Genomic DNA, 22,165 nt, shown 5'->3' on the forward strand with positions numbered 1-22,165 from the left:
TTATCAGAATGCCATTGATACAATGCGTTCAAGTTCACATGATCAACATGCTTACCTCAGGACTTTTACTCCTTGGAAGATTAACAGCCCTCCTCAGCTTCTTTACAGAGTCTGTTATTGCTTGAGTTTCTACTCCATCCAGTGCATAACAGATTTTTCTTACAGCCTTGATTACATGATCTACTGCTTTCTGTTGGTTCTAGTGAGAAAAGTACACAGACAAAGAAAGGAAGAATTTTGATTGTGTTTGCAGAAATTGAGACTGCCGCAGTCCAAAAACAAAAAAAAAAAAAGGAGGGGAAGTCAGAAAAAACACAGTTTTGGACATTATCTACAGATATAGCTATTCAGTTCCACTAAAAAGTTGATTTTTAGTTTAAAAACTTATGGTTTTGAAATCATATATGAGTTGACATCAACTTATAAAGTTGAAGTCAAAAAATTTTCCTTGAATTAAACTGCTTATGGCTCATTTACCAAGGTATGAATCACAGGCCTGGTATGGATCCTAGTATATCCCCTCCCAGAAAGAGCTTGCAAGATTTCTAGTCATATCTTCCTTTTACATCTATATTTCATGGTACAGAGACAATTAGGACCAAATCTTCAGCTCATGTAAATCCATTGGCTCCAATGGAGTGTGATTCAATGTGAAGGAGGAATAGTATGAGTAAACAATGATTCTGTTCAAACGCAGACTTATCATTGTTTGTGTGGCTCCATGCTTCAGACTTTACACTTTTTAACCTCTCTTCTTATTGAGGTAATGGTCTGCAGAAACCTTACCTCAATCATCACACCAAAATTTTTGCAAGACAGAAGTGCTCCACACTAGCTTCTTACAGCCTTGCCTCATCCACTATCAAAATTGGGCAGTGATTGAGACCAGAGTGAGAATAGTGACTATGTAACTGAAGATCAAGTAGACACATGCGTGCATGCTGGAGAACTTGGCTTAGTAGTAACCGTCATGGCAGCACACATGCCTTTTTGAACCCTCATAGCCTCTCCCCGGTGTACTTATCGGCAGTACTGTCCCAACCCCACTCAATTCTTTCACACTGAAAGCCAAAACTGGAGACTGATGCAGAAGGGATGGAGAGTTGATTATGGAATACACATCTGCACCCACTTCTCAAAGAACAATTACAGCACAAGTAGATCATTTTTCTTTGAGTACTTACAGACATGTATTTCACTCAAGTGAGTCAAGCAGTAATGGAAGGAGGTGGGGCTCAGTGTCTACTTAAAACAACTGAAGAACTGCCTGTCCAAAGCTTGCATCTGATCTACAGATAGTTGTAATAGCATAGTGCTTGGTAAAAATATGCACGGAAGACCAGGTAGTGGCCCTGCATGTGTCCAATACAGACATCACTGAGAAACACGACTGAAGCTGCCTAGGTTCTCATCAAATGAATCAATCTATTGGGGAGGTGTAGTCTGAGCTAGCCCACACGCTGTCATAATAAAGGACGTAATCCATGTGGAAATCATCTGTGTGCCTGACCCCTCTTCTGATCCACTCAGACACGAAGTTGAAGTGATGCACAAAAGTTTAGTGCTTTTCGGATAGAACACCAAGGATCATCATACAACCAACAAATCAATGTGCTGCTCATCTGCATTCAAATGAGGCTTAGGAAAAAGATACAGGTAAGTTTACTGATTGGTTAAGGTGAAACTGTGAAACCACTTTAGATAAATTTTGGGCGTGGTCTGAAGGACACCCTGACTTTGAAAAAACTGTGTATAGTGGCCAGGCCATTAGGGCCTGCAGTTCACTTACTCTCCTTGTGAATATAACAATAAAAAGAGAGACTTTTGGCAAAAGGAAGGACAGGGAACAAGTTGCTAAGTGCTCAAACGGAGGTCCCATGAGGGAAGCCAGTACAGTGTTACGATCCCACAGAGGAACAGCTTTTTACAGGTGGAAAAAAGGCAGACAACCCCTTTTAGAAATCTTCCATAGAGTGAGGAAAATATGGAATCCACTTAGCTTGTTAACCATTAATATCAAGGTATTTGAACATAAAAAGTATTTACATTGTTTACGGAATTAGTTATCTGGCAAGGCCTAAGCAACTTGTTCACCAAGCTCAGAAAGGTAAGAACAACTACTCCAAAGATGAAGAAAATTCAATACCTTCTTTGATAGTCTTTAAACTTATCAATAAATGGTTAAGAATCATTTAAATTTAAGAAATATTTTTAACAGAAAAAACCCAGCTGTAATCTGGATTTAAAATGGAATTTTGACTCTTATTAAATTCTGATAGAACCATAAAGTTGAATTACAACCCTGTTGCTTACACATTCCCAGAATGCATATGCTACCAAAGTCCTCACATATAACTGGGCCAATAAAGCTGTCAACGGAATATATTTGGGTCCAGTCATGCCCCTGAAAGAGGTGCCTCTTTGATCCTAAGGCTATGAAAGCCAAGAATTTGGATACTAGCTCTTGGCATTCTTCTTAGCTTCATCTCATCCACCTCATCTCATTCAAGCCAGCAAACAAGCAGCAAAAAGACAGCTAAGACACCAAAGAGCAAAGAAGCCACCATGCTGCATCAAGAAATTATCTTCCAGTTCAGCATTGCAATATGACATCACCACCAAGAATTCAACACTAGTGGTGAGCCCGAGTGTGTAAAAGCACTATCAGTAGATTAGTGTTGTTATAACCTTAAATTTATTTTAAGGTGATATGTAAATACTATTGTCGTTTAAGATACTAACTGTTTCTCCTGTTAAGTAAAAGATTGTTTAGCTTCTCTCTCTCCAGGAATAATCTAATCTTAGTAAACAAAACGAAACAGAAGGATTTAATTTGAGTACAAGACTCTCAATTTTAATTAAGTTGCCTGTTTCAAGACTGTTCCCTACAGTGAGTTGATGAGTTTAAGAAAAACATTGCTCTTATAAATGAGTAATTCTTTAACTACCGTCTAAATAACCAAGTTAAATACTTTCTTCAGTTTCATAGGATTCAGTTTTTCCATAGTTAGCAAGTATGAGTATTTTGCTTTTCTTTAGTCATGCTGTCCTCTAAGGAATGGTAAGAGCCATAAAGGACTAAAATAATGGGAGGTGTCACATCTCTGAACTGGCAATGAGATACAATCATTAAGATCTGGTCTATTGCCCTTACTTCTCTAGGCCAGGGGTCGGCAACCTTTCAAAAGTGGTGTGCCGAGTCTTCATTTATTCACTCTGATTTAAGGTTTTGCGTGCTGGTAATACATTTTAACATTTTTAGAAGGTCTCTTTCTTATAACAGTCTTTAATATAAAGTAAATAAGGTTTTTAAAATGCTTAAGAAGCTTCATTTAAAATTAAATTAAAATGCAGAGCTCCCCGGACCAGGCCCCGGGCAGCATGAGTGCCACTGAAAAATCAGCTTGTGTGCCGCCTTCGGCTACAGGCTATACATTTTTAGCACTTTAGGGGATAAAATTACTTGGCACGCAACGCTTGGAAAACCACACCATTTACCCTTATGGTTAGATGACCAATTATTTTAGTTGTGTGTGATGAGGAAGAGAGACATGAAAGGAGATCTGAAAGCCTAGAGCTTGGGAGCTGATTTTAACAGGGAGAACTGAAAGACCTTGTTAGTTCTTGGTTTAAATGCCATTAGTGTTTTTGTAACTCTCTCAATACAAGAAGTTGAGTTAAGACGCATATAAAGACTACAAGATCATTCTTATGCAAGCTTTAGTATAGCACTATTTGAAGGAGAATTTGTTCTAGAAAAAAGGGTCTCTTACCTCGTTTTTAAGAACCATGTCAGTTTGAATATGGTAAGCCTCTAGGAGCTCTTCAACAGAATGCCTGGAATACATGATTAATTACTGTACAAGTTCATACTATATACCACCTTCTCATTAAAAGGCAAATATAATAAATTGTTTGAAAATTTAGCAGACGACGACTTGATCATGAAGGCTGTACATTACATACAGTTACCTTGAAATATTTTCTCTGAAAGGCTTTTCTGTTTTGTAGAGGTGTTTTGTTAAATTTGTAGGTGTCCTATCATCTTCTTCCTAGTAATGAGAAAATATTGGTAATTCAGTCAGTATTTAACATGAAAAAATGGTTCCCTTCATTCAAGTTATAAATGTAAACAAGTATTTTAGATACAATATTTTTAGATGCAAAGACTGTAAAAAGCAACTGGGCCAAGATATTTAAAAATGGATGCCTAAAGTTACGCTGCTAAATCCATATTTAAAGCACTTAAGTGACTCAATTCTCAGAAACACTGAGCACCCAGCAATTCCCACTGATTACATCCAGCAGCTCCCACTGCAAAAATATTTTCCATCTGAGGCCCTCAAAGCAGTTTGAAAACATAAATGAAACCTCAACATCCCTTTAAGGTAGGCAAGTACAGATAGACCCCTCTGTGCCTCCGTTTCCTAGAGTCACAGAGAAGTCCAGATCTCTCTTCTGGTGTGTGCTTTAGCCAGATGACCATTCTTTTCTTCTATAAATATAAGCCAAAAATTTGCAAGACACTTTGGAATATAGATTTTCCACAAAACAATTGGACTTGAGGGATTCTTAGAGTCTACTTTTCATGAGAGCCAGTTTAGTATTCAGTTATTCATGACCTGCCCTCAGTGGAATCCTGCAAGTGGAAGTGGTGCTGTTTGTGTAATTGGCTTAATTTCTGCAAATAGTAATCAGCCTTATTCAATAGCACTGCTTTCTTCTTGGTTGGGGTGGGTGGGAGAGCAGTGGTGGGGAGGTTTCCTAACTCAGAAAGAGGACAGTAGAAAAAGACCAGCCCCATCTCTACTCACTCCTACACAAACATCAATTCCCACCTGAAAAGTTAGTCTAAAGTGGTACAGTGATCCATACGTATTTAATGTATTTCCTCTATTCAGAGGAGAAAGTCAAGCACAACACTATGTGGATTAACTACAGTCTGTTACTCATGTAACAAAGTTGTGTGTCAATCAGATCACTAACTGACCACCACTTCCATCCCCTTTAAACGTGTCAGCAAGCATATAAAGACCATAAAAAACCTTGGTTGTTTTTTCTTATGCTCTCAAAATCCAATCCAGAGGTTTAAGAGATTATATAGATTTGTAAATCCTTTTTGGATTTTTTTTTTAAACCACCATTTGGAGGTATATTCCACCTTCCCCTTCCAGCATGGCAACATTACATACACAGTTTCAGCAATATAAAAAGTCAGGATTATTATAACTGGAAGTTTAATTTGTACTTACTGTTCGTGCCAGATCTCTGCATACTACACTATGGGTCAAGAGCTGCAGTTTAATCTCTGCATCCCATTTTCGACAGTTCTGAATGTATTCATGACTTCCTACACAGTGCTTACTGTTAAATGAATGAATAGTGTAGTTACCCGCCATTTCAAAATATGCAAAAAATGTTTTTCAAGCAGCACTCAAATATTCAAGATAGCCCTGTCTGAGTCCTCATCCTTTAGAAATGCTTTGTTATTTTCAAAGATCTAGGTTAGACATTAATATCTTGATTCAGCATTAGTCCTGCAGAACATCTCTGAATTTTCAGCCGCTGAAGAGAATTAAGACTGCCACAGGATGTAGGTGGTCTTAAAATTTAGCAATTTATAGAATTCCAGTAGTGTGCATGGTCAACCGCCAATTCCAAAAAAGTATTTAAGAGTACATTTTAATTCTGATTTAAAAATCAATTCCTTCTGTGCCTACAGATTCATTTACCAGGTTGCTGACATCTGAATAGCAGCTGAAAACTATGTTATTCTCTCACTATAGTCAAAGACCCTAGAAGCCTGCATACAAGCACTCTCATTCACCACATGATTTAGATGAGGAAGAGACAGATTTCTAGGAAACTTTTCAAGTTACCTTACTTTGCAGGATATGGGATCCCAGCATATGCTCAGATATTAACAGGAAACAGATCCCATACAACACAAGTCTCTTTAAAATTCTTATCCACAAAGAGAAGCAAGAAATTCCAGTTACAAAGCCTTCTTCACAGATTTGAAACAAAGGAGAATTTGGTTGTTGAATTTTTTTCTTTCAATCCATGAAGAATTTGAGAACCCCAGTCACACCACAGAATGCAAAAGATTCTCTAACCCCCAGTTTAATTTCCTCCTACTTTTCTCTTGTGCAATGAGGTGTTTCCCTTGGTTATGAACCCAGAAACAGCCCAAAATACTACTTGTCTATGATAGATTAGAAATGACTACGTAAGTTTTCCAAGTGTGTTCCACATCGCATTTGAAAGAGCATTCAGAAGTAAAAAGGTCACTCGGGGGGGGGGGGGGGGGAATCCTTATATATTAGCCTCAAGAGAGGCGAGAAGGCAATTTAGGAAAAAGGACTAAAGCCTGTTAAAGGCAGAATAGGAAAAATGTTTTGGCTTAATTTTCCCAAATGACAATATATACATGTAACTAGAATCTACCATCAATAAAGAATGCAAATGTGCCTTGTATTTTGATGAGTAGGCCTCCTTACTCAGTCTAATCCTCCACAGTACTTTTATTTTTTTTTAAAGTGAGTAGGTACGGCCATTCTTATGTTCATAAGAAAATGGGTGTCAGCTACAAACTCCAAAACAACTGATATAACATCACTTCCATTTCTATACCATGATCCAACGCATGACAAGATTTGCAAGATGTTCATCAGAGTCCAGGATCGTGAAAACAGCCTTAATGGAAACAGGATTCTCATTACAAGGCAACCTTCCAAACCCCGAAGTTAGCTTTTACTGAACTTGAAGCAAGTGTGAACTTCGTTCAATCCCTTATGATCTGACAGCCTATTGCTTAAATCAGCACTTTATCCACCACCATCAGTTTCTAATGAAGAAGGCTCAGAAAACAGGAAGTTCAGGTAAGAGAATGAATATGAGCTGAAGTGTGAAAACTAGCCCTGGAGAGGCAAATAAGGTGATTTATATAAAGTTAAAAAGTGAATTCAGTGCAGGGAAGAGCGGACATACTGAGACCTAAAAATGTTGTCTCATTTATTTGCTGAACAGGAAAAGAGGTAATTAACAGTTTTGAAATGCAGTGCGGTACTCAAGCAACTTTAAAATTCTATAGCTTTTTAAATGCCACCCCCCCCCACGACTCTCATCCCCACTTCAGTCAGTCACACAACAGCTACTGTAACCAAGCTAGAAGAAGCTCAAAGACCAGTGTAACTTTTGAAAGATTACTCTCATGAGGAGAGTGGAATGAATATAGAAATGGGAACTGATCATCATATGATGTAGTAGAGCACAAAAGGCTAATACATGCTAGAACAGAGAAGCCAGTTTCCAGATTAATGAATCTGCAGGGACATAGTACCTATGCACACACACTTCCTCCCCTGTGCCCCCCCATTACAAAGGAAAAGTAGTAATATTCAAATTCTAATATTCAATTAAATTCAAATTTTGCAAATTTACTTTTACACATTTAATGATGGATAGATTTTCTAGTAACTGTTCTGAACTGAGTGACAGTTAAACATTAATAAAAATTAAGTTGGCTTACTTCTGTAGAACTTCTTCTTGACCACAGACTTTCAGGATATAGCTGCTAATGTCCACTTCATTCAAGTCATCATGTACCCAGCAAAGTGCCTGCATTATTATAAGCTCGACAGGAGAACTCACTGTTTTTAAAAAAAACAAAAAAACAAACCAAACACACACCACACAGTAATTTTCATCTCAAACAGGAATCCTTATTGTACTGGAACACTGGTTTAGACCCAACTTTAATGGAAGAAAATTAAGTATGTTACTAAGGGACCAGGAAACGGCTCTGACAGATAACATAGAAAGCAACCGCTTTCCGCAGCTCCCATTGGCCAGGAATGGCGAACCGTGGCCACTGGGAGCTACGAGCAGCTGCACCTGGTAAACAAAGCGTCTCGTGGCCTGCCAGAGGCTTACTCTGAACAAGCCGTGAACCAAGTTTGCGAACTCCTGCTCTATAGCAAGGAAAGCACCCGCTCTCTCATATCTCGCAGAAGAGTCTATTATTCACAGTGGAAATATCCATATGCTGGTGGAAACCAATACAGGAAGTTGAGGTTCCATATGTTCTCATTCTGAGTTGCCTAATGTAGCAGCTACAACAGCAGTGTAGTTTGGCATTTGTGAAGGATGTAAAAATTCTAGGCGTCTACAGTTTCAGCTACTGCAGAGTAGAACACGAGGGGAGTGCTCTGACACCCATTTTCTTATGAACATAAGAATGGCCGTACCGTGTCAGACCAAAGGTCCATCTAGCCCAGTATCTGTCTACCGACAATGGCCAATGCCAGGTGCCCCAGAGGGAGTGAACCTAACAGGCAATGATCAAGTGATCTCTCTCCTGCCATCCATCTCCATCTTCTGATGAAGAGAGGCTAGGGACACCATTCCTTACCCATCCTGGCTAATAGCCACTTATAGACTTAACCACCATGAATTTATCTAGTTCTCTTTTAAACGCTGTTATAGTCCTAGCCTTCACAACCTCCTCAGGTAAGGAGTTCCACAAGTTGACTGTGTGCTGCGTGAAGAAGAACTTCCTTTTATTCGTTTTAAACCTGCTGCCTATGAGATAATTAACCCTCAGGGAAAAGAGATTCTTAGCTGCCCAGATTCTTTCCTTCCACATGCCATTCAGTATTTCCTGCTTGTTCAGGTAGGACAGATAACAGCAGTTGTCACCTAACTTCCTTACCGAGGATAGCTAAAAGTTAATACCCATATTTACATCTGAGTTTTTAATATATCGTGCAGTCTTGTCCCCAAAAGGGACATAACCTTTGCTGCCTTCAAGACAGGTTAGACCTTAATTCCCAGAGCACAGTTTGTGATTGAATTTGGCTGATTTGCAAGGGTCTTGCTGAATCCATACTTTTTTGATGACTGCCATCATGTGCTCCAAAACCTAAATGATTCATTTAAGTCAAAATCTCTAGCCCTTATAATCGCAAAAATAACTTTAAGTGAGCAGATATGACATGATGCAAGGATGTCTATCTGACCCTGTAGACAGCCTCAAACAGCTTTGAGGGAAGTCTGAATAGCTTTTTCAGTGTTTTCAAATACATTTGAATAAAAAATAAAATTTAATTCACAACTAGGATGAGAAACGTCCAAAAGGAAAATTTTCCATGAAAAAGGCATTAAGTACCAAAAAAGTAAGGTTTGGAATGAGTGCGCCATCTCAATATTTATAATTAAGACTTTCAGAAGTCACTTAAATTCAAAGGAATAAGTAACTCATTAAAAAAAATTAGTAATCCGTTGAACTACAAAAATGAACTGTGAACTATAAAATGGAAACACTTACCATCACATGTAAATGTTACTGGCTGTTGGAATCCTTCAATTTCTATAGAAACCTTGATACTGGCATTCTCCCCACTTATATTTCTTTGCAGCATGACTGGACTCAGTACAAAGCCTGGATTTGTGTGCTGATTGTTGTAGGGAAAGTTGGTCCTCAATCTGTAAACAAAGAGGGTTTTAGTTAATGAAATATTCTATGTATAAGTCCCTTGTCTGTCATGCACTGCAGTGGACTTGTCTGAAAGTAGTACCAAAGGCCAACAAGCAGTTGAAAATGCTTTTTCATTCTTAATTTAAGCTGTAGATACAGAAACATTTGACTTGTCTGCTCTTTGCACCCCAAGACTGCCCATAACAAACAGATGAGCAACTAGTTTAAAATTAGTGTGTAGGCTGGAGCAAGAGATTACTTTCACATGTTAAGCTCATTGATATCCATTATCTTGATATTTGCATGATGTTCTGAATTTCCACGTTTAACTTTAAGTTACAATTTAAGAGCAAACTATACTGTAGCATCTGCATAAGACAGCTAATTTTCAGAGTTAAAAAAATCCAATACTTTTGGAATACAAGTCCTCAAAGCACTCTAAAATGTTTAGTCTTTTGGCACTGCTGACATACACTGTTCAAATCCGATTATTTCAAAACACTGAAATTTAAATAAAGCAGCAATAAAAAGGAGCTAAGCTAAGTGCAAAAAACTTTGAGGAAGAAAGGAGCTCATTTTGTTTTTAAGTCTTGTAAGCCAAATTGCTAATGAGAGCCGGGTATATGTAATTTTTTCCCCCCATTTGTTAGAAAATATGTTCTCAGAAGTAAACTTTATTTTCAGTAAAAAGCAGCCACCAAAAAATGCTATTAAGAATTAGGCAGAATATTTACTCACTAACTTTTTGCTGACATTACAGCAATGTTATAGGACATTAGGAACAGAGGAATTATACTGGTCTATCTAGCAAAGTATCCTACCTGTGTAGTTAAGTATCCTGACTGTGACTAACAACAAATGCTTCAGAGAAAAATGGAAATCCCTTATATGGCAGCCTGCAGAAGAGCTGTTAGTGGTTTAAGTCTTGAAGCGGATATATTTAATTAACATTTTAAAACATTCTTATTCCTATCCAATACTCAAAAAATTTGCCTCAGTATCTTGTAGCAGTGAGTTCCACAGGTTAATTATGAGTTGTGTAAATAAAACTGAAAAAAGAATACAAAGTTACCCAATGAAATAAAGGTATACACCCTTTTTGTATTTGGAGAAGGAGTAAATGACCAACCAACCGACAACTTCTATCTCATTCATTACTTTTTAGGTCTTAAGTTCCTTTAAACTAAATATTCCTGATTTTAGTGCATTTAAATATACAGAAAAATCTTACACTATTATAATAGCACCCAGAATGTGCTAGGTGCTTTCCAAATTCAAAAGAAAGCAGTCCCTGCTCTGAAGAGTAATATTCCATGCCTTTAGTCATCTTTCTCTTGACCTTTGTCTACTTTGTCACTTTTGAGATGGAGCGACCAGAGCGAATGAAGTATTCAAAGCAATACTAGTTGACTAATTGGATGCATCTTTCACAGACAGACACAGACATCCCTACAAATAATACAATATATTCAGGATCTTGTGAATAGTTTTAAAGCAAACAAACAGACTCTGAAATCATGCAGTATCCAGTCCACAAAAACAAACTAGAACAGAGATTGCTTTGAAGTACAGATACAAAATTGTAAGGATCTTAAGACAAACCAAATATTCAGGGTTCCACTTCTTAAATGATTCAAGAACATGTAGGACTTGCCCTAGCCTATCTGCAAATCATGTAGTTGGTCACAGAGGAAAGGTTGAGGGAGCAGCAGAAAAGCAAGGGGTGGGGAGAAGGGTGAGAAGAGGAGAGAGAGACAAAGCCTCCCTTACTACCTCCTCTTTGTCTCTCTCTCCTCCTAGGTCTTTACATTCTCCTTGCTTTATTCTGCTCCCCTTGAGCAGCATCTCCCTGCTCCCAGATACCTCTTTCTCCAATATCAGTAATAAACAGAAATAGACAACTCGTTCTCCCTGGTGAGAGACTAGATTAGAGAACAAGTTGAGGTTTGATCATTGCAGTCAGCCTGGATTTCAAGTCTCTTGCCCGGGAGGGAAAAGGCCAAGGACATGTTTCCTCAAGAAGTTTATGCCTGTCTGAAGGAGGTGGCAGCAGCCTGTGTGTCTGGAGTTGGGGCCAGGGGACAACGACAATGACTGAATGCATTTCAAGTGTAGAGACAGGGCTCGTCGGGAGGGTGAGAAGGGAGGAATTGATTGGGAAGAGGTAAGAATTAAGAACTTCGAGAAGAGATTAAAAAACCAAGTGAAAGCAAGGAATAGAAAAGGAGAGACAAAGAAGGAAAAGAAAAACCTGTACTTTAGAAAAATGTGTGTAGGGGAACAGGAAGAGAATACACTCAGTCATATCAGTAGACCAAAAAGAAAAAAAGCAGGCAAGAGACATTTACTACTTAACAGAAAACAATGCTAAAATGTTAAAATATGCACCAACGAAAGAAAGGAAAAGGGGTTGGACAGAACAGACTGATGTGAGGAGAAAGACATACTGAAGCTTGCTTAATGCAGCAAAGTGTGCAGGGCTAGTCCTGTGAACATTACTGGAAGTTCATGATATTTGAACTTTGATATTTATTTCCAACCTGAGGACAGCAAACACCACCATTTAATTATTTGAGAATTAATTTGCAATCAGTAACTGCTTACTTGGTAACTGCTTGACAAAAAGCTGCCAGCTCTTGATTCCGCCCTTCAATATCTTGGAGAAGTGCATTTTCTGTTGTCGGGCTAGTGGTCCCACTGTCTTGCTACAGTTAAAGGATAAAACAAAACTTTAAACTGGTTGAAAACATACTCCCATAAACCTTCAGATCACTAGTCAAACCTCAAAGCAATGTTGTGTCCCAACTAGATTTCAGCTACATTAAATGTGAATTTACAGATATTAGCAAACATATGTAATAAGAAAATCAATGTTTCTGTTATGATTGACTTGGTTTTGTATCAATTTAAATTATCAGAACTGATTCTTTGCAACATTAGCAAATTGGAAAGGCAACACTCATGGAAGCATGAATCTGGCTTAGCTGTTTATAGCCAAGATATGAGACAGCTATCTAACTCTCCAAATGCACTACCCGCCAGATTGGCGGGTAGTGATTGATCTATCGGGGATCGATTTATCATGTCTAGTGCAGATGCGGATAAATTGACCCCAATCGCTCTGCCATCGACTCCGGAACTCCACCAGGGCGAGAGGTGGAAGCGGAGTCGACAGGGGAGCAGCAGCCATCGATCCCACGCCGCGAGGATGCAAAGTGAGTGATTGTAAGTCAATCCGAGATGTCTACTTCAGCTATGCTATTCTCGTAGCTGAAGTTGCATATCGTAAATTGATTCTCCCCTCCCCCCAAGTGTAGGCCAGGCTTAAGTAAATGTAGCAGATACTGCATGCACACAATGATAGTCAGTCTTGTACTTTCTATCCCATTTTTTTAGGGGAATGCCAAGAGAGGATATTAGGTCTATTCTCTATTTTATTACATGGTACAACTTCCACCTGGTCAGTCAGAGGGCAGAATGAATTGTATAATGGCTGTAAGAAGAATGGCACCTGTCACAAATCAGTAACTTTCAGCATTCTGTATGAGCTCTAGTGGTGCTCTCCCTATGACCCCTGAGACTCCACACTGCAGTCTTTGAGGGCAACTGTGTTCAGAAGATTCTGATTTATTTCCAGCAATTTTTAAATTGAAGTGTTTGAATCAGCCCCATTACTAAGAAGAAAGCACCACTGCAGCCCAGATGCAAGCCAGAAACACCCTGAGCAACTGCTGTCTGTCTCTTCCCAGTTCAATAGTTCTCACACTGGGACACACGCTATATCAGAGGTGGGCAAACTACGGCCCGCGGGATCCTCCTGCCCCGCCCCTGAGCTCCTGGCCCGGGAGCCCCTCCCCTGCAACCTCAGTTCGCTCCACCACCAGTGCAATGCTCTGGGCGGCAGGGCAACTGCAGAGCCCGGCCTGACCCGGTGCTCTGTGCAGCGCGGTACGTGGCTGGCTCCAGTCAGGCAGCACAGCTGCAGCTCCATCAGCCACCAGTGCCCAAAGCAGCGCGATAAGGGGGCAAAGAGCGGGTTGGATAGAGGGCAGGGAAGTTTGGCTTGGGGGGCAGGGGTGTGAATAGGGGTCGGGGCCCGGAGGGGGGGTTGGATGGGGTGGCAGGGGGCAGTCAGGGGTGGAGGTTCCAGGGGCAGTTGGACAGGGCAGAGATTGGGGGGGAGTCAGGAAAGAGGAGGTGTTGGATGGGGCGGTGCAGGGCAGGGGTTCTGGGGTGGGCTGGGGACAGGGAGTGGGGGTGAATGGGCCAGGAGTCCAGGGGGGCCATCAGGGGGCCAGAAGCAGGGGTGTGTGGATAGGAGGTGGGGGCAAGGCCATGCCCCTCTCCCCTAACCAGCCCTCCATACAATTTCCAAAACCCGATGTGGCCCTCAGGCCAAAAAGTTTGCCCACCATGCACTACATCTTGGGGAAAATAATTGCTGCAGCCATGCCTGCTCCATTGCCTGCTCCCCTGTGACACTGTGAGAGCCCCAAGAAGCACATGATAGAAGCTTTGCTTATTATGCCTGAGCCTACTCAAGCACCAAGCAGCAAAGGATGGCTTTCTTCCCACACAGAGGCCTGGGGGAAGGAAGGGAGAACATGCATATGGGAGAAGAAGAAAGAAGCTTAGAATCCACCAGTTAAAGATTTCTGCTTCTCTGACCCAACAGTCTGGGGATGTTCTAGTGGACAGTCTCCTCAGAAGGACATTCTTTGGCTGTCCCCAGCAGAAGAAAGATGCTCTAGCCACTCCCTCTTCCTTGCCTGAGTTAACATAACATACCCTTCTGCATCAAGGGTATGTTAACACTACAGTTACTAGGACTTCCTGAAGGGGAATTTTGGGATGACATAAGTTTCCCCTCAGACTGGTTAAATAGCATAAATGGAACAGAAAAAAGGCAATAAATCTGCCCCCCAAATACTAATTTAGGCCCCCTGACCTTTTTGAAACATATTCAGCCTTCAGGCTAAGGAGGGTGGCAACACTGCTCCAGCCTGAGGTGAGGTGTTATTGACTAAGTTATTGACACCAGTTCTGATCAAGCAATAGAAATATTGGAAGATCTGGTGTAAACAGGTCTCTGGGAATTTAAGCATAGTGTCTGGTCAAGAGTTGGTCTTACTAGCACAATCTCAAAAGTAGATAGGTAAAAGACTATTTATGGGGATACAGAGGAATCTGTTTGCCCTCCAACTCCTCTCAATACTCCAGGCAACGGAAAGGGAAGAAATTGACTATCTGTAGTTACTCCTGAAGAAGCTGAAACATTACTGTTCAATTCTCAATTGGAATGTTTAATCATATATAGTTCCAATTTTATGACTTCTACTTTAAGCTTCTAAGGTCTAAAATACAAGTACCTTTTTGTGGTAGTAGAGTGAAGAAGATAAACTCACTTGTATTTCAGAAATCAGTGCAACATTTTCATGTAATAACCTGCACAAACATTCCAACAGCTACTGTTAGTGAACTCTAAAAATCTCAAGTTCATCTCTTGGCAAAAATGTACATATGTTATACCAGATAAAGCTATTTAAATACAAAGCTATTGTATGTATAAATGTGATTATGTTGAAGTTACACATTTTATTAGGATTTTAGCTTTAGAGCCTTCTGCCACTGTAGCATTTTTGAACCAGTTATTTTAATCATTCATTTGATTCTAATTTAAAGCAGTTTTGTCACATAGCCATGCCATAGCAGAAAAATGTTCTACTTCGTGCAAAAAAAAAAAAAAAAAAAACCACTATGAAGAGACATGCACAATTGGCATTTGCTCTTCATTCAATTGTGCATGTTACTTACCACACAAACAAACTGGCCCTGTTTAATCAACCTTGATCTGCTGGGTTACTGTTATCAGTGTGTTTAGGCATTACCTGTAAGCATCTATGCTTCTGTGGATGCAATATGCTGTTTATTATATAGTAAGGAGTTTTTCTTCACGTTATTATGTGTGTAAAGCCAACCTTTGATATTTCAAAACTGAAATATCCAGAAGTGCTATGGCACCAAAGACAAGACAGACTTCTAAAGAAGTGTTAAATTACACTGTAGTAAAAACTGCAAAATACCTATCTCCGCTGGCTTTATTTTAATGGTGAAAGCAGCTTTTCGGATATCAAGCATGGTAGCCTGCAACTATACCAATTTGCTATCAGAGTTTCCAGCAAGATAGGAGATTTGATTCTCTGAAGGAAGCATTGGTAATTTGAATTTGTTGTTTCACTTGCAATTACTAGTCCTATTTCTTTTGTGTCTCATATCAAGGCATCCAAACGTTTTTCCTTCGGAGTACTGCATCTTTTAATCCAATGTGGAGGGTAATAAGACTACTCCTCTACTTTTTAGGATCCTTTCTGGTTTGAGTTACAGTGAGAAGACTGTGGGTGACTAGCTATGTTAAAGGGCACTGTAGGTGTCATTAAACCAGATCTCAGTGAAGGAAAAACGTTCAAATGACTCATCTGAAATCTGACCATAAAGAATGATGGTTGACTGCATTCAGCAATTCAGACTTCAAAACTTTCTTCCTTATTTGTTGGTAGTCTGAGGGACTGTAAAGGCAGAGGTATTGGTCTCAATCTTATATCTATATCTCAATAATAATTCCAATGCCATGATGTTTTTGGCTACTCTCCCCAACCAAGCAATAAGATTTGCAAGGGTGGGAAGATTATTTGTGTCTGAGATCCCTTGAAGGGAGTTCCAATTCTCCAAATTCAAAGGACTCAACACAAAGACTACTTGGAAGTTTAATCTAACAAGGTACTGTAGTCTTGTGCACTTTAGACCAGGGTTTCTCAATCCGTTGGTCAGAACCCCAAATTGGGTCACCAGAATGTTTCCAAGGGTCGTGTGGCAGCTCCTCTCCCACAGGGCTGGCTGGGCTTGCCTCCCTGATCCAGGCACTGCCACTAGGGATGTAAATATTGTTTAAAATGTTAACCGGTTAAATGATTAAAATTATATTGTTTAACTGAGGCCGCCCCAGCGTGGCGGGGGTCCCTCTGGCTGGCACAGGGCCACCAGGGCTGGGGCTGCTCTGGCTGGCATGCACAGGGTTACCAGTTAAGGTCGGTTAATGGTAAGCCTAATACTTACCAGTTAACCTTTTACATCCCTAACTGCAACCTCTGGGGTCCCAACACCACTCAGGTTTGGCCCAGCCACTATAACAGGTGCCTGGGTAGGCCAAATTTAAGTGAGTGGCACTCAAGCTCCAAGAGCCAGGTCACAACTCCATTCACAAATTTGGTCCAGTCAGGGGGGCGGGGCCAAACCTGAGTGGCGCTGCAATCCTGGAGTTGCAATGCCCAGAGCAGACAGCCAAGTGCAGCCAGCCCCACAACGCAGGAGCTGCCACTGTGGGGTGAATACTGGGCAGGATCTGACCAAAACTACCCCAAGGCCTCCACGCCCACACTGTTTACTTGGTTGTGACAGGCCATAAACATTTCCAGTGAGAACCACTGCCATTGCCTTAGAGAATGGCTCTCTTTCTATAGAGAAGGCAGGTGAAATCACGTGAAGTGCCCAAGCTAGCAGCCCCCATTTAAATTTGTGGAGACAGTGCCTACAATGGAAGGCCACTCAATTCAGGAACTCAAATACACTCAGGATTGGACAGTGCACATTTGCTTTTCCCCCAGAACATTCTGCAAGCCTCATCTTTTTCAAGGCTTTTTAGGAAGAATGGATGCCTTATGAAAGACTTGCGTAATGCATTGGATTGGTGGGCAGGGAAGGGTTACTCATATAGTCACACTGGGGCAGCTCGTAACTTAAGTCTTTTTAAAATGTGTTTCAAGCTTTGAAAGGTAAATCTAAAGAAATGCTTTTTAAAAAGCTACACTAAACTTCAGACATATTATACCGTCGCTAAACACGGAAGTTACTTTGAAAAGTTTTACCTTTTGGGATGTTTTGATTACTTTTCTGCAAGATATTTAAATTCCAATTCCAATTAATTTTAGCAGAAAATTGCTAAATCACCTCAAAATATGGAGCCATTGCACAGCGTGCATCGTTCTCCTGTACACTAGTTAAAACAAACAAAGGAGAGGAACTAGAAGCAGTAACTTGACCTTTTCTCTGATAGATCTCTGGTTTGACAAAGTTACCAACTGATGGCTGTTTAAAGACATACAAAGTACATAGGAATGTGCTTGACAGACACTTCATTCAGTACAAAGTGGATCTCTCTCTCTCTCTCCCAACTTCAGATTACCTAAATTAAAATGGCCCTTAGAGATGGCTCCCACATCCAAGGTTTCCTAAACTGCCTCAATCCTGACATTTTGCTATTGAAGCTAAACTGATGCTGGAAGTAATGATTAATGCTTCTCAGTGGAATTTAAAACATTAATCCAGTCATCTTTTCACAAGCAAGAGAAAGTGTGCACATGATGCCAGTCTTTCAACTATTTTTACTATATGTCTTGTCTGCTAGCCTCCAATTATTACATCGATTATGGCCTAAGCCATTTTTAAATTGGTAGGACTGGGGCAAGGCAGATCTGTACAGAAAGCAGGTCAGGATATACATTCATTCACGAAACTTAAAATAAATCTTTACACTGCCTTTATCCTGCTGCAGGTCTATGCTGGGACAGTTTCAGAGCTGCTCTAACTTACGCTGACTAACAACCACCCTAGAGGGCTGAAATGCAGCCAAGAGTGGCAAGGGGGTATCCTGGCACCATCCTCTTTCCCTCAACCACACCCTATTTTTTCCTGTTATCATGGAAGACAAGTGGTAAAGTCATCTCTACACTACCAGAGGAACCTCTGGCACTAGGTAAACATCTCTGGGCTAATTATATCAGTCTGGAGTTCCGTTTGTGGCAGAGGATGAGGTCCTCATTATATATAGTACTGCTCAGTTGAAAATCTAAGTTATGTAATTCACATTGCATCCTCAAGTTTTAAAATGCTATGAAAAACCCTGTAATACATGTAGAAACAGTTTCAAGAAGTCAACTTAATATTTATTCATATTCAAATATTGCATCTTGAGTTAAACAACATGTTTCTAATTAACCTGCTCAATTGGTAACAGCTGCTCATTAAATCCTGACCAAATGAGTGTATGAATTCATAATGTATTAAATGAACTACTTAACATACAAACTAGAAACATGGTGATCCAAACTTGCCTGATCTAGACCAAAAAGTTCACAGTTCTCAAAATTGCATGTCATAGGGTTGTCTACACGATGCAACAATCTGCACTAGAGGGGTGTAATTTCTAGATTTGTTGTGCACTAACTGACCCATCTGAAGTGGCATTATGTTAATATGCACTAAGGAACTTTTAGTTCATGATCGTGTCTACATAAGCCAGTTATTTGTTAAGCACACTAGTGTGCTATACACTCACTCCCCTCTAACTCATGTTGCTGTGCCATGTAAACAAGCCCATAGTAGTTTTGTTTGTTGTTTTATAAACAGTTTATTTTGTAAACTGAGTTTGGAAATGTTTTATATATTAGTTTGCCTCGTACCTTAAAAAGAGACCACAAATCACTTCTGCCAAATTTGTTTTAACCAGCTATAGTTACTAGTGACAACGTTAAATTTAGCTGAAAGATTACAGACTAAACTGAACAAAAATAGGCAGTTTACTCTGGGCATTTAATAGCATGATAGTCAGTTTCACTGTTTGGGACTTTACTAATCCTGTTTTCCTATGTAAAATTTAAGGAAATTGGATAAAGACTAAAAAAAAAAATAATCACAAAAACTGGAATGTGGACTTGGTTGCAGATGCAACACTTGCAACTACTTTTAACTTTAAAATGGACTGGACTTCAAGGTAATGATCTCTCTAAGTAACTCAGCAATCCAGTACAGCTTCTTAGAAGTTAAGTGATCAAGTCAGCAACACACAATACCAAATAACGCACAAGGAAACAGGAAGTTGCATACAAAGAGGAAGGCAAACCCATGATAAAGGTTCAATTCATATCATATAAACTGCAAATAAGGAAAAACACTTGAATTCAAGTCAAGGATATTACAGCATAGCTTAAGTAAAAGTATTTCATCACACTTAATCCACCAAGAAGAGGAGGACCTGTTCTATGAAAAACACTACCCAGTAAGCTATAAACACAATCAAAGTTTTCAAAAAGAGTAATCTTGCATTTAGACAAAACCTTTCAATTCAAGCTGTACTGTACAGTCTACACAGGGATCACTTCCAATAATGTGATACAACGTGTTACCAAAGTGTCAATCACACAACTGTTTAAGACAGCAAACAAACAATACTTTACCCCACTGGAACTCCAGGGGGATGTTTAGGGAGGCAGAATGTAGTCACTCAAGTTGAAGTTTGACCAGGGTTAATAATCCATTCCTATGGACAAATGTTATGGGATTGCTGATAACCACCAGTAAACAAGACAGTCATTTTATGGATCATACAAAATATGGCAGCTCCTCCAGCACAACACTACTGAACCAATACTCAATCAAGGTATTAGGAATGACTGAAGGAAAATTGTCAATAAAATGAGTCAAACTTCCTGTAGCACCACAGGTTCTCTTAGGAGGTTTTACATCAAAATATTGATCCAATTTACAAGTACAATTGATTTATCACAGGCCATAATAGTGTGGCTGAAGGCCATTATGAACCTGATGTTTCTGGGGAAAGATATCTGATATGGTGTCATTGTTAAAGGGTTGGCTACAGAAGTTAGAGAGGCAAACAGTTTCCTTGTTTTAAAAAACAGACTACAGGAAGAATGAGTTCACAGATATCAAAGGTTAGAATTACACACAAGACAAAGTTATATTGACATTCTACTCCTCACACATCAGCTTTTCAAACCTCCAGTCTCTTACAAAATAGAGGGAATCCTGGTGGGAAAAAGCCTTCCAAAATATGACAACCAGCCCAGAATAGCAGGAAATACTCACTGAGATGCCACGAACATTACCAATAGAAAATTAAGGATGACAAGCATTTTGTTCTCTTGTTTTGTCAATACTTTTTTCTAGAAAGAGCATGGTTAGAGGGAGCAAATTTAGAAATATATTTAACTTTATAACAAGTATTTTAGAGATTCAGCAGAAGAGCCATACCTTTGTTCTGTTTGGATGTTGTGTGGATAGTGTATGATGAAATTCAAATGACTGCTTTGAGAATTGTACTTTGGTATTGCAGCTAAATCCTCTAAACCCCTTTTCTGTGGTCACAATTTCCACAAATATGACTTTGCAGACTGTAAGGGGGAATTATAGCAGAAAATTTCCTGCTGAAGTCTTTAGAGATTTTATTGCCTCTTTTGACAAGTATGAGGAATTCTATAGTAAAAGACTATTTTCTGGAGAGATGGCAGCTCAGGAAAGCAAACGTGGCCACTTAAAAAAGGTATAATTGCCAAACTGAATCAGCCCCTTGGTCCATCAAGTCCTGCACCCTGTTTGACAGTGGCCAACACTGATTGTTTCAATGGAAAGCACAAGAAACCCCACAGTAGGCAGATGGGAGATAATCTGCCTGCCACAAAGGTCTCATCATAATCCCTAATAAAATAGGTAAGGTTTGAAGCACAAGGTTCTCTCTCACTTCCAATATTTTTATTTAAAGAACAACAACTTTGGTCGTTCTTGTCCCTATAAACATTTAATTCCTTCTAAATCTTGGTAAGATCTTGGTCTCAGCATCCTGTGACAATGAGTTCCCCAGTCTAGTTATGCAATGTGGGAAAAACATTAATCCGTTTTGAATTTGTCACCTTTCTGTTTATGTTATGACAGGACAAGGACAACAAAAGCTTCCAATCTATACTCTCTAATCCATTCATTATTTTGTATACTTGCATCATGTCCTCTCTCAAGATAAACAACCTCAGCCTTTTCAATCTCTTTAAATGAAAGTCATGCACCTTCCTAATCATTCTCATTGCTCTTCTCTGGACCCTTTCTAATGCTGTAATATCCTCTCACATGGCGACACCACTGATTTTTATAATGCCATTGTATAACCACTTTTTGATTTAGTGCACTTTCACAGAAACACCTGAAAGTCTAAATCACCAAGCTAATGTTTTTTCCTGGAGATAAAGTAAATAAACCAATACAACCGGCAAACATGTGTCACCAGTTGCTGGAAGAAGTGTATATCTTCATGAATTATTATGAGTCAATGCAACAATACTTTAAATTATTGCCTTGCCTCAGCATTCATGACACACTGTGCCAAGAATCATTGATTAAAGTTCTAGCAATACTGGAAAATACTAAACGGCTCTGAACCGATTTAATTTTTTTCACATTAAAGTAATTAATAGCACCCATCGAGGATTTAAAACTAGTCACATGGCTACATATTCCTAGCAGTTTAAAACAAGAAATCCTATATATCTATCTCTATATCGATCTATCTGCTAATTATATAGATTATCCAAGGAATGTAGTTTCAGCAAAGGTAACATTTCTGTAGTAACTAGGGCTGTCGATTAATTGTGATTAACACAAAAAAAATTAATCCCAGTTTTAATTGCACTGTTAATCAATTTCAATTGGTATTCTATTGTTTAAGTATTTTGGATGTTTTTCTACATTTTCAAATATATTTATATTACACAGAATACAAAGTGTACAGTGCTCACTTTATATTTTTATTACCATTTGATCATTTACAGTGCATTTGTATTTTTCAAT

General features: G+C 39.4%; 1 protein-coding gene across 2 annotated transcripts in view; it reads right to left on the reverse strand.

Moving 5' to 3' along the window:
- Window positions 1–22,165, reverse strand: part of PIK3C2A (phosphatidylinositol-4-phosphate 3-kinase catalytic subunit type 2 alpha) — a 91,719-nt gene that overhangs the window by 47,159 nt on the left and 22,395 nt on the right. For both annotated transcript variants that reach the window (XM_039533640.1, XM_039533642.1), the window contains exons 3-9: window positions 12,083–12,183; window positions 9,329–9,486; window positions 7,532–7,652; window positions 5,253–5,364; window positions 3,973–4,052; window positions 3,774–3,837; window positions 56–199 (exon numbers count right to left, since the gene is read on the reverse strand). In XM_039533640.1, coding sequence (XP_039389574.1) covers window positions 56–199; window positions 3,774–3,837; window positions 3,973–4,052; window positions 5,253–5,364; window positions 7,532–7,652; window positions 9,329–9,486; window positions 12,083–12,183 — 780 coding nt within the window. The remainder of the gene's footprint in view (window positions 1–55; window positions 200–3,773; window positions 3,838–3,972; window positions 4,053–5,252; window positions 5,365–7,531; window positions 7,653–9,328; window positions 9,487–12,082; window positions 12,184–22,165) is intronic.

Source organism: Mauremys reevesii, linkage group 4 (assembly GCF_016161935.1).
Source record: "Mauremys reevesii isolate NIE-2019 linkage group 4, ASM1616193v1, whole genome shotgun sequence".
NCBI classification, from domain to species: Eukaryota; Metazoa; Chordata; order Testudines; family Geoemydidae; genus Mauremys; species Mauremys reevesii.